This window comes from Ixodes scapularis, unplaced genomic scaffold, assembly GCF_016920785.2.
Source record: "Ixodes scapularis isolate PalLabHiFi unplaced genomic scaffold, ASM1692078v2 PGA_scaffold3__209_contigs__length_174095766, whole genome shotgun sequence".
NCBI lineage: Eukaryota > Metazoa > Arthropoda > Arachnida > Ixodida > Ixodidae > Ixodes > Ixodes scapularis.
The window spans coordinates 26,118,963-26,136,782 of record NW_024609868.1 but is presented as its reverse complement, the minus strand read 5'-3'; the positions used below and the strand labels follow the sequence as shown (position 1 = coordinate 26,136,782).

At 46.3% G+C, this 17,820-nt stretch overlaps 1 protein-coding gene across 1 annotated transcript in view; it reads right to left on the bottom strand.

Moving 5' to 3' along the window:
* LOC8024385 (protein transport protein Sec24A) overlaps window positions 1-17,561 on the bottom strand; it is a 41,039-nt gene extending 23,478 nt beyond the window's left edge. The window contains 6 exon segments of the mRNA XM_040223665.3: window positions 6,129-6,275; window positions 6,277-6,722; window positions 7,408-7,500; window positions 10,507-10,656; window positions 13,114-13,513; window positions 17,380-17,561. Coding sequence (XP_040079599.1) covers window positions 6,129-6,275; window positions 6,277-6,722; window positions 7,408-7,500; window positions 10,507-10,656; window positions 13,114-13,510 — 1,233 coding nt within the window. The 5' untranslated portion in view covers window positions 13,511-13,513; window positions 17,380-17,561.
* Between the last annotated feature and the right edge of the window lie 259 nt (window positions 17,562-17,820).

Here is a 17,820-nt window from a genome sequence, read left to right as displayed (position 1 = left end):
CGCATAAAGCCGAGTACCTTCTTATTTTGTGCGCTTTACATCCCTTTGCTGCAAACAGTCATGGGCATGTTACCAGTAAAAAGTAACTGTGTTACAGTTACAGTTACCTGGGGGAAAAAGTAACTCAGTTACAGTTACCGGCTTCAAAAAGGAATGTGCTACAGCTACTGCAAAAACAGTAACGCCGTTACTTTCTCGTTCCAGTACAAAAAGTGGACACAATAAATCAGACCCAAAAAATATTATTTTATTTCTTATACTATAGTGAGAAGAAAGGTAAACTGAGAAATTATAAAGATTTAAACTCGAAGAGTGTTTCTTTTTTCGCGTCATTTGCCATCTCAGCATTTTGATGTGCATAATTTATTTGCAATAATTGTCATAACTTAGAATCAACTGTTTCTCAAAATTGTCCTCGGCCAACGTCAATGAACATTTTTGTTAATTTTTCGCTTCGAAACGAATGAGGACACAGATGGTCACATAATTACCTTATGGGATATACTCGCAAGCAGGCCTAAACATAGCAGGTCAAACAGCTTCGAAAGAATATAGGCGGAAAGGAGTGAGGCATTCTGGTGCTCTACGAGTGTACAACGACCACCGCAATGTCTCTGTCCGAAATGCCATCTGTGGAAGATCAGTCCGCATACAAGCATCAAAAACAGCGTTTTTTTTTTTTTGTTTTTGTTTTTTTTTTTCAATTAAAGGGCAACACCGCTCAATTCCGAATATTTCAAGATAATCAGTGATTTCGCATTAAAAATCCCTAGTAAAAGACACTTCGTCCTTTAATTCGCCAAATATAAAATATACATTTTTAAATCTAATTTTAAACATGAACAGAAATGAAAACCGAAACCTCCGCTCCGTCCGGCAACATTGCCTTCAGGCCGCCAAGAACATGGCTATCACGTGGTACGAGATGTCACATGATCCTCTACGCCAGTGGTTCTCAACCCTTGATGTTTCGCAGACCCCTTGCAAATCGGCGGAGATAATGAAAAACCCCGTTCATGGTAAGGGGAAGGAAAAGGTATAGGTTATTTACGATAGTGATTTTATAAATGGACATAACTAAAGGATAGTGTGAAGTAGACTTCTCTTATTGACATATACACTAGAAAACTCGCCCAAAAATTGGAACGTTTCTTCTCAATCTGAGGAAAGACTTTTTATTGCCGTGCTTGGTTGATGAGGCAGAGCTTTGCGGACCCCTAGAACGCCTTCGCGAACTCCCATTTGAGAACCACTGCTCTACGCAATGACAAGCGGGATGGGGGGGGGGGGGGGGGGGGGGGGGGGCAGGCGTTTGCCAGGCGCAATGTCGTCTGCATCGCACTCTTCACCACGTTTTGGTGTCTACAACATTCGACGACGTCTGCACAACTGCAGCATGAGTCTGCGCACGTAGTGTCCGTAGTGTGAACGAAACTCCAAAATAATAATCACAGACAGTGAGATGACGACGGTGGTTGTGACCGGACACGGCGGTAACGGCGGGACCATGACGGGACGCGTTACACCAATCACGTGGACGCCGCTGAGCACCGAGAGGAAACGTCGCTGACGTCACCCGTTACGCTTTCCCGGAGAAGTAAAAACAGGCTGAAAGGGGCAATGATGATGACGTTTAGCGCAATGTTGGCTACGCCCACGCCGTATCCTTAACTGCGCCTGTTGTTTGCCCCCCCCCCCCCCCGCCTCAATTCGCCCGCTCAGATCAGCCGATTTCGGAAACATGGCAAGTTGTGAAGTTTGCCACACCGTTTTAGAAGCTTTTGGACAGAACTAGGTCATAATATTTGATGCATGGTCTTCCTAGGTGATAACAAAGAGGACTGCATTGTTTTTTCAGAAACAAAAATGAAGCGGAATCGCCCTTTAAGAAACATGTTTCTCGGGAAATCGCTTCATCTGGAGCACTGCATAGGTTCCACAACAAAGTGTCCTTCCAGTGGGGTGTTTCTTGAAGCTATCAACGAAAAAGGAAATTACACCTGAACCTGCCTTCGTGTTTACTCGAGCGGCTCCAAAGAGAATGAACAAATTAAACAAGCGCCGGCTTTCGGCACAATATGGGGACGGCTTCCTTGAAAACTAATAGGGAAGAGGAACTGGCAACCGGCTGAGTATGAAAACGAAAGCACGGACAAATCAGACAAAGGGGAAGGGGAGGGCGGTGCAAACACAGCCCTGACGGAATGCTCGAAGACATGTCGAACTACCACTGACACCCGCAGATGCTCCCTCCCCACAGGAGAAGAGTGAGCTAAAGTCAGTAAAACAGACAGATTCCTTGCCGGCCCTACCACCGCGGGCGCAGTCTTCCTTTATCTCCCGGTTTCGTGCTGACTCGTCCGTACCAGGCAATTTTTTGTTTGTATAATGCGTGGCCCCACGCTTGATGTTCCTTTGTTTTGTTTTGTTTTTTGTCAGCAAGTAGTTCTGAGAAAAATACTTCAACAAGGTGTCTAGCAAATTACTATTTTGAAATTCCCTGACTTTTCCAAGTTTTCCCTGACAATTTCAGGTGAAATTCCCTAACCACTGTAGAGGCGGTTAAATATATAAGACCATTACAACACAAGACATTGAGCACTGTGAGGATTATTTTGCATGGGCTTAATACAACTCGCGTATTCCAAAATATTCGGGTTTGTCCGGTCCAAATTAAACTAGCACTTTCTTGCTGCCGACATAGTCAGTGAAAAGGCCACTTACAAAAACACAATGAAAACACGACGCTCAACCACACACGTCAGCAACCAAATGGCAGCATGGCCGCCATATGCACACTTTCGGGTACTTTCGGTTTAAAGGGGCACTGACACATCAAAATCATTTTTTTTTTTATTATCCGAAACGATTGAAAACGATGCCGGGACATTACCCTCAAAATTTGAAATTTGGAAATTCAGTATTCGTGAAGTAAAAAAACAATTTCCAAATGCCGAATTCGAAGTTCCCGCGCGATCGGCGCCGGTGCCTTGACGTCAAAAATTGCGGAGACCTGAGAGTCCCCTTTCTTTCACCACTCCCTGCTGTTGCCATGGCGACCCAAAGCGAGGAGGAAAGGAGCGAGCGGCGGCGTTCCGGCGGACCGGTTTTGAGCGGTGTCGCCTGTTTTCCGTTGGAGGATACAAATCCAGGAGACGGCACCACAACGAACTCCCGATTTTTGGTATTTCAAAAAGAAGGGCCGTACTGCGTTCGCAATTGCGTTAAAAAACATGTTTTTGAATTTCCGTAATTAAATGTTATAGAGATGTCGCCTACAAAGCTTCTAAATTTCATGATTCTTGACGTCACCGATCAAAAGAAGCGAGGAGGCGAGAGGCGGGAAAATCAAACGCCAAAAATAAAAAGGCGCGCGCGCGCGCGGGAAAGTTTTTTTTCGCGATGCAGTTTTTTTTGCGTGTCTATGACTGCAACTTGCATCGTTTTAGACAATAAAAATAAATACGACCTTTGGGGTGTCAGTGCCCCTTTAAAGCTTGGATTGGATTGGGCTCTATGGCTTCTACGGCTTTTCCATTTGTTACCAAATCTAGTAGCTCTAACCGCGCCCTCTATCCAACGTAATCCAAGGCTTGGACTGCATTTGTCGGCCGTTCCCTTTGCGTCGGGTTGCACACTCTACATCGGGTGAGCAGAGCCTGCGCTCCGTTTCAAGCCGAATTTATTGCCTATTTTTCTGCCCCCAAGCCCTTAAATCTTTGCTCAGGGCACTCGATGGCGTTTCCGGCTCATTTTCCCTGACTCGGCTCGTTTTTTGACAACATCCCTGACAATTCGCCGATTTTCCCGGTAATTGAAATTTCCCTGACAATTTTCGATTTTCCCGGTCGTTAGACACCCTGTTCAAGACGGCGATTTCACCATGTCCCCACCCTGGGTTCTAATTTATTTAGTAAAAATAAGTAACTGTAACGGCTTAAACAGTTACAATTACCCATTAAAAAAAGTTGCAGTGTTACAGTTACAAGTTATCAGAATAAAGAATAACGCGTTACAGGTAAAAGTTACCGAAAAAGTAACTAGCTACAGGTAACGCATTATTAGTAACTACTTACTGCCCAAGACTGGCTGCAAAACACATGGGCTAAGGCATTTCTAAAACGAAAAATTGCATCACATGAGCCAAGCATAGAGGTGAGGAGGAAACCAAATTCTTTGTTTATGTCAGTAGCCCTTTAACCTCCTATTGATATTCTGAGCTCTGTTGAATTACACGAACAACCTAGAAAGTGCCACCGTTCGTACCAACACTGCACATTTTGTGAGCCTCTTTCGAAGCGTAACCTCTTCTAATAGACCGATCTCACGAGGAGTTGCGCGACGCCACCGCTGCCGCGGTGCATTCTGGTACCTGTAGTTCTCCCCAGTTTTCCGGCCGCGTCGGCGCGTATTGTACGCCCGGCGTTTGGGAATTTTCGGGTTAGCACGAGACTTTTAGCCAGGTGTTGACTCATGGTTTTCAATCGGTGCCTTCAGATGTTGTATGCCACGGAGCTATAATAACAGCACCAAGCAAAAAGGCCTCGGATATTATGTCTTCCCGTAAGAAAGAAGCATGGCAAAGAAAGGTCGACAGAGCCGGACAGAGCGGCAGGAAAAATAGCGTTTTACGATTTGTTTCACGATTTGCCTCATAATTTATATCCAATTATTGCAAGTCAGCTAAAATATGTAAGATTACAGGGCACGAGACATACAGCGTGCCGAAGTGTTCTGTAAGCTGGAATCTCTCTCACCATTTGCTCCGTAGCGGCCTATTCCTTGGTCTATCTCAAATAGGACCTCCGCAGCGCTTTGCGGGGGCCGTTTTTAATACACTTCTTACTCGGTGCATTTTGGTGGTTATAACTGGTATTGCGACGACATGTTTCAAGCACAACGGTGCTTCAAAAGATCAGGACAATCACTAAAAAAGAGCAGCGATTCCCGATAGGCACCACTTGATATAAAACAATTTTTTTTCGGAAGCAGCCTTCAGTTTTTTTTTCCATACCTACGCGAAAAAATTACATAATGCAATTTAGAAGTGCAACACGTGCTTACCGCCAAAAATGTAACAAACGAACCTCATCCATTTTGTGGTGGTCTATTAGGCTGGTGTTACTGATCCATTCTGCATTAGCACCAGTCGAGACCGCAGAAAAAAGCTTCCCCCGTCGGGCGACTGTTAGCGTTCAGATCTTGCGCAAACAAAATAAAACTGAATAGAAACTGTGCACGAAAAATCATCTCCACCCCAAGCTTTCAGGTATATGGCATGGTTGCTTCTTTTTGATAGATGCCAACTATTACGGCGCGTCAGGCATGGCCTTTCTGTGCAGGCTTCTCCCGCTGTTCATCTGTACTCTGTCGCACAGGCTGTCAACCAGAATGAAACAACTTCTAGAAAACTATCGCTTCTCAAGAAAGACTAGTTAGCTCCTCTTACTTTATGGCTGAATAAACGTTATTCCCAAGACTGAGCACCACCAAGCTCAGTTTTTCATCAAATTTGATGCTGTTCCGTGGTGCTACACCGAGCCGATTGTCCCTTGAATTTTCTTGTTCTTTGCTATTGCACTAGATGTTCACTTGTTTGTAAGGTAATTGAGACGTCCGAGAAGTCGGAATGGTCGATTAGTGGCGCCGTTGTTTTTTGTTTTGTTTTTTCCGCGGCTGCAGTGGGATTACCCCGTGAACGGCAGTGGGCTTACGCGTTCACGAAGACGAAGAAGCAGACGACGACGAAGCAGACGACAAAGCGATTCTAAAACGATAAGACGACTGAAACTGCTTTTCCGCACTTTCTGAGGAAAGTAAGGCATCACAAACAACACAATCTTATGAAGTAAAAACATACAAGAGAATCAAGGTGATACCGGGGCGTGCCAATTGATGATCTATGATGATGTACGTGCGCGCAGCCGTATGTAGCCGGGAAGCCGGGAAGGGATGACTACAAGTAGCATGGCGGCGGCACCACTTCCGGAATGCGCGCGCCTGCGCAGTTCGCTTGGTGACATCGGTCTATTCAATTCTGAAATCCGTCGCTGACCATACGCCTTCGATTCCCATCAGTCACAATTTAGTCTTATTCGAGATCTGGTCAATAGGACAGCTTCCCTCACCTGCTGCGGGTATGATGGCCTTCCCTGGTATCCCGACTGCCCGAAGGATGAAGACGACGTGGGCGGGGGGCCCTGCGTGGGCGGGGGGCCCTGCGTGGGTGGGGGGCCCATGGGATACCTCAGGCCAGGTCCGCCAGGAGGGGGGGGGTCCCATCGCAGGTCCCGGAGGGGGTCCGTAACCCGGATAGACATTCGCGCTCGAGACCGGTGGTCCGAAGCCAGTTGCCATAGAAGATGGAGGAAGCGTTGGAACCCCGCGGGAACTCTGAATTGAGGCCGGGGGTGGGCCAGATGACACGGGGGGTCCAGAAGGCAGGGGTGGTCCGGAGAAGGGTGGTGGAACGGAGGCAGGTGGTCCAATTTGGTGTGTTCCGGTTTGGGTTTGATGTGGTCCAGTTTGGGTTTGGTGTGGTACAGTTTGGCGTGGTCCCGAAGGAGGAGGACCAGAGGCGTAGGGGCCCGTCAACAGCGGTCCCGTAACCGGCGGTCCCGCGCCAGGAGCACCCGGAACGGGCGGCCGGAATGTGGTGGGGGGTGGAGGTCCACGGAGCGGCGGATGGCTGTTGGCGTTGGGTGGTCCTTGGTTCACCGGGCCTAATTACCATGAAAGGGAAAGGCGGGAGGGGGTAACGGAAGAGCGTTGTACTACTTGGTCCCGAAGAACAAAAGGAGCAGGGCTGTTTTCAATTTAAGACAAATCTCTACGGCAGACAGGCAGAGGCAAGCAAAGCCTAGAAGCGGGCAGTATTCATGCCGTCTGAGGGAGCAGAGCAAGACAAGGCAGGCAGGCAATCGAGTCTAACATAAAAAAAAAAAAAAAAAGAGAAGAGTTCAGCAGTTTAGAGGATTGGAACTCCTAGAATGGTACACTTACTGTACTACAAAAATATACAACATCAAAAAGAAGCGGCACAGTCATCTATTTGTCCTAGAAACCTCGAACAACTGGTCCGAGACAATACTGTTATTCCCATAAATGTTGGAACGTTGTACTAATGCATAAAGAATGCCAATATCTAGCGGTTTTCAAGACTGTCGCCAAGGGTAGCACGAATAGAGTGCACTATTAGAAGCATTGTGCCCAACAGATGAAATAAACCAAAATATATCAACCTCCCCCCAGATGATGATGATAACATATGAAGGTTGTGGGACGCATGCAAGGAACAACCAACAAGAAATCGCTTGACATGAAAAGGTGCAGAGGGCTGGGAAAGTGCAACTAAGGAAAAGAGGGCAGCAGCATGTAGCGAAGCCCAGACATGGGGGAGAAACATACTCGGCCTGGGTGAAGAGAACTGTCCCTCCATGAAATCGTAACGCTGAGTGGGAATCGGAGAAGCGTTCCGAGAGGACTTTGTGGACGTGGGCTCTATGGAGAGCAACCGGGAAGCCGGGTGAGAACACTGAGCCCCGGGGAAACACACAGAGGCAAATGCACACACGGGCGACACACTGCCCCCCGGCAGAACCGGCCAACCGCTGCAGCGAGGTTAGTCGCTTGGAAAGTGTGCGCAGGTTAGGCAAGAGATCAGCACTAGACGCTACAAATCGGACACGGTGTAGAGGAGGACTGGTACAGGGACTATGAGTGCACGGGAATCTGGCAGAGAAAACAACACTCATGAGTAAATGAAATTCAGACTACTTGATCCTCACAGATAAACGAGTACAGTGGAACCCCGTTGATACGTCTCAACCTGATTAGCCCGATGAGCTCAGAAAGTTTGCTCATTCTTATAGGCCAACATTCTTTGGATACGATTACAGATGAAGCTCAAATTTTAAAACTAACAGTTAAAAAACAAAAGTAAAAATCTCCATTTGAATAAATATGGCAGTTCTCATGTCATCAAAGTGCAATGAAATAAGTTGCTGAGTGAGAATTGCTGCCTGTCTCGACTATAGGTCTCTGAAAGCATTATCAATTGTGACACTTTCCCCGGATCACACCGTGCTTATTGCGGTGCTCCGAAAAATGTATCAAAGGGGTTCTACTTTGTCTGCCTTGTTTACATTCACCATTTCCCTGTAAAAATAAAGCTTGACTTGAACAGCCTACAGCCATTAGTTTAGGGTGGAAAAATGAATCAAGAAACAGACATTAGAGTCCACCTCTTAGATTCTAAAGACGCAGTGGATGTCTGCCGGAAAAATACCAAGACATATAGTAGAATGCCAAAGACCTAGCACTCAAACCTGCTTAAAATTATTATCACACAATTTTTTCACCTGTAGCCACAACTTCCTTTTTCACTGTCTGGGCAGCTGTTTAACAAGTGCTTAGATCTTCGCTAAGACTCATTTGAGCAAGACGTCTTTCTTACATGCCTCGGTTGGAGCAAGCCGTAAGTCCCCCAACTAAATTCGCCCACTTACGTCTGGGTTTACAGTCACAGTCTGCAGTACAAGTGAGTTCTTGATCGATTCCCAACTTCCTTCCCGTGGCCCCAAACTCGAAGTAAAATTTCATTGAAGGAACCATACAGAAACCACGCCATGTCGCTCAGTTCCACCGTCCACCATTCCATTTTGCGTAATAGATGCTTCAACAGCCAAGCCTTACAACAAAGTGACTTGTGCGACAAACATTTTTGCCGGTCCCACGGAGTTTGTTACGAAAGCATCGGACTGCGATGCAACAATTTCTCGTAAATTGTTTTTAAAACGAGACGAAAATATTACCGAGAAATTTGAACATATACCGCGTTTTCCGGGCTATAATTAGTGAACTATACATGATTACACGTATACAGAAATTTTGTTTTTCAAGATTGTTCATTTTACGAGACGTTAACGGATTTTGTAGAGAGTATATTAATGACTACTTATGTATATACAAGCTTCTTTGTGAGCTAAGAAAGCAGACTTTTGTCAAGGTGTCTCGTGTATGAAGATTTTCGTGTCGACTGAGCACCAGATGCGAACTATGCACCGGGAGCGGACTGTCTAAGCAAAAGCTTTTATTTTTGACCCCAAATTTGCACCTGCGGACTACACACCTTCCCGAAAAAACACTCCTAGGGCACCACCATGTTACTGATGCGGCTGGTGCGACTCTCACACCCCCTATTAACTAGAAATTTTTTGCCACTCTTGGACTGAGGAAACCCGCTCAGCGAGATTCTCTATCTGTTTTTTGCAGTCTTGCATTAACGTTTTCTCGCCCCTCGTGAAAGTTTCCACTTAATTTTTCTGATGCATGCTGCATACCCTTTAGGTGTTATCTTCCACTGTGAGAAATAGGGCCGGTAAGTGCCTGCCATTGAAGCGCTTCTGCTCGACATTCACGGGAAACGAAGGAGGGGAAGGACGTCGAACGGCCCTCGACACGATTTTGTGAACAACGACATTTGTTCTCCCCCCTTCCAGAGATAATCCGCGTAGAGTCCTCAGTCATAGCCAAAAATAGTTGTTCCGGTTGGAGTCAGTCGCGCCTGTTCCTTTGCCTTCATGCTGATGTGAAAAAAGGAAGCTCTTACCAAGACGAAGTCATCTTCAACTCCGTCTAAACATCAAGATATGACTCTAGTCAACGGTGACTGTGTTCTTTGAGATCTTTCTCAAATAAATTCTTTACAGATAGCGCTGCATTGTGTGGTACTTACAATATATTGTTCGAATGTTAAACTTGCTAAATTGTATGCCCATGTCCTGCCCATCCGTAAACGCATTATTTGCGAGCGTGAAAATGCATGCCTTTCGGCTATCTTCTGTTGTAAATTATTTTCGACAGCTAAGCGCTTTGCTGTTCAACATGCAGCTAGTCAGGCAGTGCCGTAAACACTTATTGTAACAAGAAAAAAAAAAACGACAACTAACATTCCAGTTGCTTTCGTTCTTTTGCATGCGTACCCAACAAAAATACTTTAGCTCTTTTTTGCTTTTTCAAATATGGTACAATGCTTTCTCAATGTCCTCAGGAAAATACATACACCATGAAACACAAAATAGGGGGAAAAGACAAGGATTTAGCCACCAGCAGTGTTTGAAACTGTGCCTATCGAAATCAATCCACTCGGTTAGTGTTAGTAGAGATGCCGGTGTGAGTCTAGCCTCAAACTCAGTGACTGGGCTCGAAAACGGTTTGTTGCCCCTGGGGTCGAGTGTTTCTTCGAAAGGTGTATAGCCCGAAAAATATGGTACTTAAATATTTTGCGGGCCTACTATGTTACCCGTTGTCATTGCCACGATTACCGAATGATGGCTTTTCATCATGCATAGCACCACACACTTAGAGTGACGTTCAATCAGCTGGAGTGCACTCGACAAAAGTAAAGCTAAATGTGCCCGTGTGATCGGCACATTACTGAAAGGCTCCCGAAGGGCTCGCCAAGTAACTAGTATTTCAATGTGCACAAAGGAAGGCCCTCCTCACCGGATACATTGGGCGTCGCAAGGGGGCTGGAACCGGCAGGCTGCTGATGGTGGTAGCCCTGGGAGACCCTAGACGGCACCGTGGCTCCGGGCAGCGGAAGGGTGCCGGGTGCAGGCGGCAGGGGGAAGGAGGAGTGTCCAGCACCGCCACCTGCGCCAAGACCAAACACGCCCGACGAGCGTGTTTTGTCGTTACAAGGACTTAATGTCTGTAGCTCATCAAAAGGTCCAACAACAAGTCCCGAGGAGAGGAGCTGATGATCAGAGGCTTTATGGCACAAATGCTCAATAGGCCGTAGTGCGCCAAACTTGGGTTAAAAGTTTGTGTTCTAATGCTTAGAACGGAACAAGGTGTGAAATAACCTATTGTTACAACTGGCTTAAAAGTCCAGTGTCGTAAATAAAACCAAGTACACGTTAAAACGAAACAAAAGGGTGTTCTTTCTGTAAAGTAAAGGAATTGGTATGTGGTACCTAAAAATCATGGGGAACCAACTGCGTTGTTTATTCGTTGAGTGACGCAAAAAGCCATAAAACATGAGAAATGGTTGCATTCAGTGTGTGGTAACAGAGATGGTTGGAGATGAGACAAGTGCATTTTGCGACACTGTTAGTGCAAAAAAGCCATCACCATTTTTTTGCCTCACTCTCAGTACCAAAGAGTTGCCACCACCGTAAAATACTGCGGAAGTTTCCCAAACTTGGGAATTCTGGAAATGATACGTAAAGCGCCCACCCCGTCCAAAGCGCCGACATTGGCCGAAAATATTCACCCCGTTGCGGCGGCCACGAGACTGATAGCAGCAATGACCGGGAATATTGTGCGAAAACAAATGTGCTTCCTCCGATTCCGTTCACCCTGCCTTCAAAACTCCTTACCGGCTGCCATCTCGGTTTTTACCGATTTGACCGGACAAGCACCCATGTCTAAAATAACCCAGTTTTCAGTGAAAGGGGAGGGTGGGCAGTAGCCCAGTATTTTACTGTAGTGTGGTTGAAAGCATTCGTCTGGGGCACTTACCAAAGTGGTAAAATTCTATGCTTGCCAATACCAAGCAAAATTAGAAAAAGTGCCGATGCCCTGTTCACACCAACAGTGTCACATAGTGTACATTTGGCCCAGTACATGTAGTGTGTACGGGTTTTTACTTGCCTAAAGTTGACATGCATCTAGGGACTCAAGTTTACTCTCAGTTGGGAAGAGGAGACCTTACAATGTGGAATATAGTGTGGATTCTCCCCCTCTTTCGGCATCCACCAAGCAAAAACTGTGCAGGCCCAGAATGACGTCCTTCACCAATTCCTGTCATGCAAGAGTATTTCATTCTGAAAAATTATGTTGGAATGTATGCAGGAGCCAGCTCCATTTCAAGAACATAAACGCATATACTGTAAACGACTTAATTTTCGAGGGCTCAAATTTTCGCGAATCGGGCCAATGCTGAAAATTTGAAATTATTTGCGGGTTCCAATTTTCGCAAATTGAGAATCGCTTCCGTAGCGTTCACATATAGCCCGAATTGTTCCTGGGACGTATTTTTCGCAAATTGTAGGAGATTCGCGAAATTCGCAAAAATTAGGTCCTTGCGAAAATTTAGTCCTTTACAGTATATATACAGTGTGTTCAGTGAAACGCGGAACAAATCGTTCCCGCAAAAACTATGTATCGCGCAGAAAAAAGGCTTGTGATGTTCTGGTCCTGGGCCAGGGGCCCATTTAGGAAAATTATTAAAGTTTGGGATAATTAAGTTGCTAATTATTTTTGCATAATTAACTTTTTTTAATATTGGGTTTAATGGCATGGTTTCAATTAGAAACTTGCTCAGCATCACCGAAAAACTCTAAATCAATAAATTGCAAAACAATAGAAGGCCCGTGCAGCATTTCACGGCTTTCTCAAAAACCGCGAGTTTCGGTTCGCAATCGGAGTGCTTCTCGGCAACAACGGCACCGCGCCCCGTGGAGAGATAGTGCAACCAACCTCTGATGCGCTTTCATCACGCGACGCAGCAGAGGCTGGTTGCACTATCTCAACGTGGCGCAGTGCCGCCGCGGCCCAGATGCGCCTCGATTGCAAACCAAAACTTAAAAACCCCTCGAATTTGTGCGGTTTTTCAGAAAGGCGTAAAATGCTTTGCACGCCTTCTATCGTTCTGTAATTTGTTGATTTAATGTTTTTCGACGATGCTGAGCAAATTTCTAATTGAAACCATGCCCTCAAACACAATATTAAAAAAGTGAACTATGCAAAAATAATTAACAAGTTAATTATCCCGGACTTTAATCATTTTCCTAAGTGGGCCCTTGGCCCAGGGGCCAGGACCGAAACGACACAAGCCTTATTTCGTTGCGATGAGTAGTTTTTGCAGGAGCGATTTGGCCTGAGTTCTCTGAAACACGCTGTATATCTAAAGTGCCTGTCCATCCTTATTAAAAAACAGTTGTGGACTGCGAACGACCTACTGCGGGCTCAGCTGCAGCCGGTAGCATCACGAAAAAAGAAAAACCAGGAAATCATGGCTCCTTCGCACAAAAGCAAGCAAAACAACCGCCGACGTCAGAGTCGGCCACGTCGAACACATGCGGCGACAAAAACAAGGTCCCGTGCCTGCAGCTCCGGAAGGCACTTGCAGCTGCGGTGGCTTCTGGGTGGGTCCGTTGGCTTGGCTTGGATAGGCCGGCCAACTACCGTTGACGGCCGGTGGCAGCGGCCCATTGGGCTGTTGCTTTGGCTGCGGCTTTGGCTGGGTCATGGACGGCGGCGGCAGGTTGCCAGGGGCCCCCTGGTAGAAGTGCTGTGGGGCACCCTCCTTGCCCACATGCGCGCTGTCGCCGTGGGATAGAGAGGCCGAATAGGGCATGGAGTGTGGGGCGGGTGCACCACGGGGCGCTCCGGGAGCACCTTGGGGCGACTTGGGAGCACTCTCGGGCATCGGCGGAACCAGGTAAGGGGGCCTGGTGAAGGGGCCGCCGTAGGGCATGCCTTGACCCCCCGGCGTGGCCATCACCTGTCGAGAATTATTTTTTTGTTTCCACTTTTGAAGGTGTCACAGAGTGGAAACTAAAATTAAGAAACCAACAAAATGTATCTAATCAAGTTTTTTTTTTTTTTTTTGCATCAGTCCTGGTAGTAGATAAATGAAACTTCTTTGCTGGATTTACAGTAAAAACATGAATCCCATTTCAAAGTCACTGCAGAGAAAAAGGTGCAATGAAAACTTTGGGAAACCATGCTGAGTGCAAGATTAACCTATTCTTCGGTTGATCTAACCATCTTTACAGAGATTTATGCATTATGCCTCATCTAGGATCAATGTCTCACTTTATTAAAATCCCCCCATTGCTGCATTTTTGCACACCTAGATTTTTATGCAAACACAATCCATAAGAGCCCAACAATCAAGAAAATACATTTGCAACTCAAAAGTCGTCTTTTCCCCACAAGAAAACCGTCAGTCAAGAACAAGCTGCCCAGGTCTTCCCCAAACCCTATTTTCTCTTGTACTGTGCAGCATAGACATTGAACTCTATGCGAAGCCTAACACTCCTTCATGTATTAGAATTCACGAAACATTATTTGTATGACTGCTGAAATACTAAACATGCAAGTTTAAAGAAACTTTGAGCATGTAGTCGCAGGGAGCGAAACAACCCAGGAGACCCCCGGAAGTGTGCGCAATCTCCGACATCACAGTTCTTCGTGCCAGTCCTCTGGTTTCAATCTGACCTTGTCAGTTTTCCTCAGCATGTGAACGACTTGACTCGGCAGCAAAATCTCTTTTTGGTCAGTGTCTTGATAACAGAATCAAATGCTTCGATCAATAAAGAAAACATATATTTCGGGGAGCATTTAGGAGGCCCAAATGGATACTGAAAGATTGAGAGCAAACAACGAATAAGGAACACAAACATCAAGACCTGAAGAGCTCATCAAACCATATCGACCAACGAGCGACCCTAAGTTGCACGTTGGTTAGGGGGTCCCAGCCGCTAGCACCGTTAAATCCAGAACAAAAACAAATACATTTGCAATTCTGCTAACGAACGGCTGCAGAAACACCGCCTTATGAATCTTGAAGGCATCAGAGCCCTCGCTGTGCAGATCTTTAGGTTTAAAAGTCAAGGCTACTGGAGCTGGGATAAGGGCAATATAGCACAAGAACTCGAGTGACCTTAGGCCCCGAGAGTAGAGGCATTGATTCAAACTTGAGTGGTATGAAGACTGCACAAGCATCCTTTAATGACTCCCTTGGTAGAAGGAACTTTGTTATCATATGCCATATCTGGGACAAAATTAACATTGCAGATGATCTATATTCTACTACAATTATGCAACAGCGAGCATAAATAAAAAAGAGCTTGTCCAGTCACTATGCAAATGACTGCCACAAACATTCACTTGTTTAGCGAGCTTAGCGACCATACCTGAAAAAACCCAAAACTGACCCCGCAGCGTAAGCGCCCGGTTTTCCGGTTTTCCCCGACGGGCCATGCCGAAGGTGAATATTCTAAATGTCAATGTTCGCACGGGCCGGCTCGGCGACCGAAAGCTCGCGTGTGCATTTTGAGCCCTTGAGCAACCAGCTGAACGTCACGCAGTCGATTGTGTGCCTGCCCATGGGTTATGCCTCGAAGACATATTTCCTCAAAACCTTCACAGCCCATCGAATTTACCTCATCCACGCGCTACGTCACAAGGAAAGAGACGGTCTGGCTAGCAGAACAATAACGATGTGCCACGACAACTGCCCTCTACGAAGTCGCACCGAATAAGAGATGACGTAAAACTGCACAGCAGGCAAGTGCGTCTGCACAGCCGTCAGAAGAGACGTAACAACCGCATCGAGTTCATCACACCGACTGACCCGTAAACCACTCACACCGAGGATGACCTGAGAGTTCGCATTATCTCGAATCTAAGATATAAAATCTGCCCCGAACGCTGCGTGGCCGATAATTAACTCGGACTACACATCCAAGATTTTTTGTACGACGTGGCCGGTCAAGGCGACTTCTCGTGTCACGAATTTAGAATTTGATCGAACGACTGCTCCACACCGAGGCGAGCGACCTCAAAAATAGGTTCAAGGCTGCGAACTGCATCACTTCAGAATTTTATCACGTAGTTCTGGTCTTGTAAAAGACAATGCGAACGCTCTGAAAGTCGGCGAGCAGGGGCAGTGGCAAAGTAGCCTTGTCAGCCGGGTCCGAAAACCGCTATCTTATTTTTGCTCACAAACAAGAGGCTGTGGTGGCTACGCCGCTGACGAATGGTGCGTCCTTGACGCGTTGCTCTCAATTTCAGGGTATAACGGTAGATATGTTTTTCGAGTTAGGGACCTAAACGAACGCAAATGCGAACGAAAAAAAGATAGCCGCCGATGCGTGAGCGAAAAACAAGTCGAAAACAACGCTTAGGCCTTTTCCATGTTGCAAGTTACATGCTCGTTCAACCTTTGAGGGGCACACACGGAGAGCACGAACAAAACGACGGTTTTATACTGGTGCAAGGAGTTTGCCAGAGGTTCAGTACTCACGTAAAAGTTGTCAAAACAACGATCCACGCTCTTAAAAGATTTTATAAAACATTCATTATCCTACTTGCGGCAAAGAAAGCGCAGGCTGACGTTACGTTCTGGCCACCGGAAATGCTAGGCTACGCATGCGCGTTCAAAACAACGTGGCATTCAACCCAGGGTGCACTACGAGCGGAAATGAACGATTGGTCATGTGAATTACTGAGCTTAGAAATTTCTTCGAAAGATGGCAGCACTAGCACTAGTCTGGCTTTAAAAAACGAAACCAGTGGCGTGGAGAAAGTTTTTGGAAGTTTTAAAAATAAGCTTAATTAGACGACGAAGCCAAATCCCACCCTTGGTAAAATAAACAGACAAATATTTAATGCGCTGGCACAAACGTACGCCCAGAAACCCATAAAGTTATTTCACTCCCTCCCCCCCCTTTTTTTTTTCTTCTCCCGGTAAATTCTCAAATCGTATTTCTAGATAAAAAAAAAAAAGATTAACATTTGCGCACAAGCTAAAAAAAAAAAAAACAATATAATTTGCTCTTTTATCGAGCTGGCGAATTCAGCGCTTCTTGTGGCAACAGTGAGGTAACCAGTAAATAAATGGATAAATAACGTGACTTAATGAAGATGTATATATTTTTGTGTTGGGTGACAGCTCGCGCCATCTAGCTTTACAACAAACCGCCGTCCAAGCTTTATTGTTTGTATCGTCTTCCATGTACCTCCTTCATTATCGTAAATTATCAGTCTCGCTTGAAATTTCCCACTCTCCAAGACCTCGCCCCCTCCATTTTTGTAACCCCTCTTAATGATTTCAAACATTTTGTCATCCGTAAGCAGTGAGAGAATGCAGGCGTGCTGGTAATCAATCGACATCTTTTACGGCGTTCCGAAAAAATGCTCAATTTGGACGCTTTTCTTTGATTCAGTTTGTTATCCTGCAATCCCGCCCCCCGTGTCCTGTTATTCTCGTCACTAAATCCATATGTTGCCCCTTTCAGGGACCGTTGCTAGAACGGAATAAACACTTTAATGAAACTGCAGACAAAATCTTCGTACAAGTGGGAATATTTCGAATCTGACTGTTTCGGTTTTGTTCGCTCTGTTGCTAGGACCTCTTTACATTTTTCATATTCATTTCATATTTCGATCTTGGGTGTGAGGCTTGGGTTTCCTGGGCTTTAGTTCTCCTTACAGGTTATTGTATCGTTAACACCATTCACCATGCAATACCACGTTGCCGCCAGCATGCACAGGCCTCCGAGAGTTTCGTCAGACAGTTGCGGTAGTTTGTTTAAACTGTTCGTCCACATTCCATGGGCGGAAGACGGAAAACACACCTACCGCGCCATCGCATACTGCCCGTACGGTCAGTACGGTTGTCTCCGATGCCTCCACGGCGATCGACGCCCTCAGCGTTGTTAGACCACCAAGAAATGTTGCATAAGGTATTGCGTGCTGTACCAACACCACCAGGCAGTAGAGGCGAAGGCAACGCAAGGCGAGGGGAAAGAGGGCAAGCACTAGGAAAGCTGGTGAGGAAGAGAAAAATCGTCCTCTCCCCCTCTCCTCTCAAACGTTCCTCCCTTTCTCCTCTTGCCCTCCTCTCCCGGCCTGTCTTCCTAATCCTCGCCCTTCCTCTCTTCGCCTGGTGTTGCCTTCGCCTGCACTGCGTACAACTAGTGAGACGGAGAAACTACTTTTCGTCTGTGCCCGTATCTCAACGGTGCAGAGCGGTTCGGGGTACCCGGTAGGCTAGAGAGGAGCAGTGTTGCGGAATTGGCA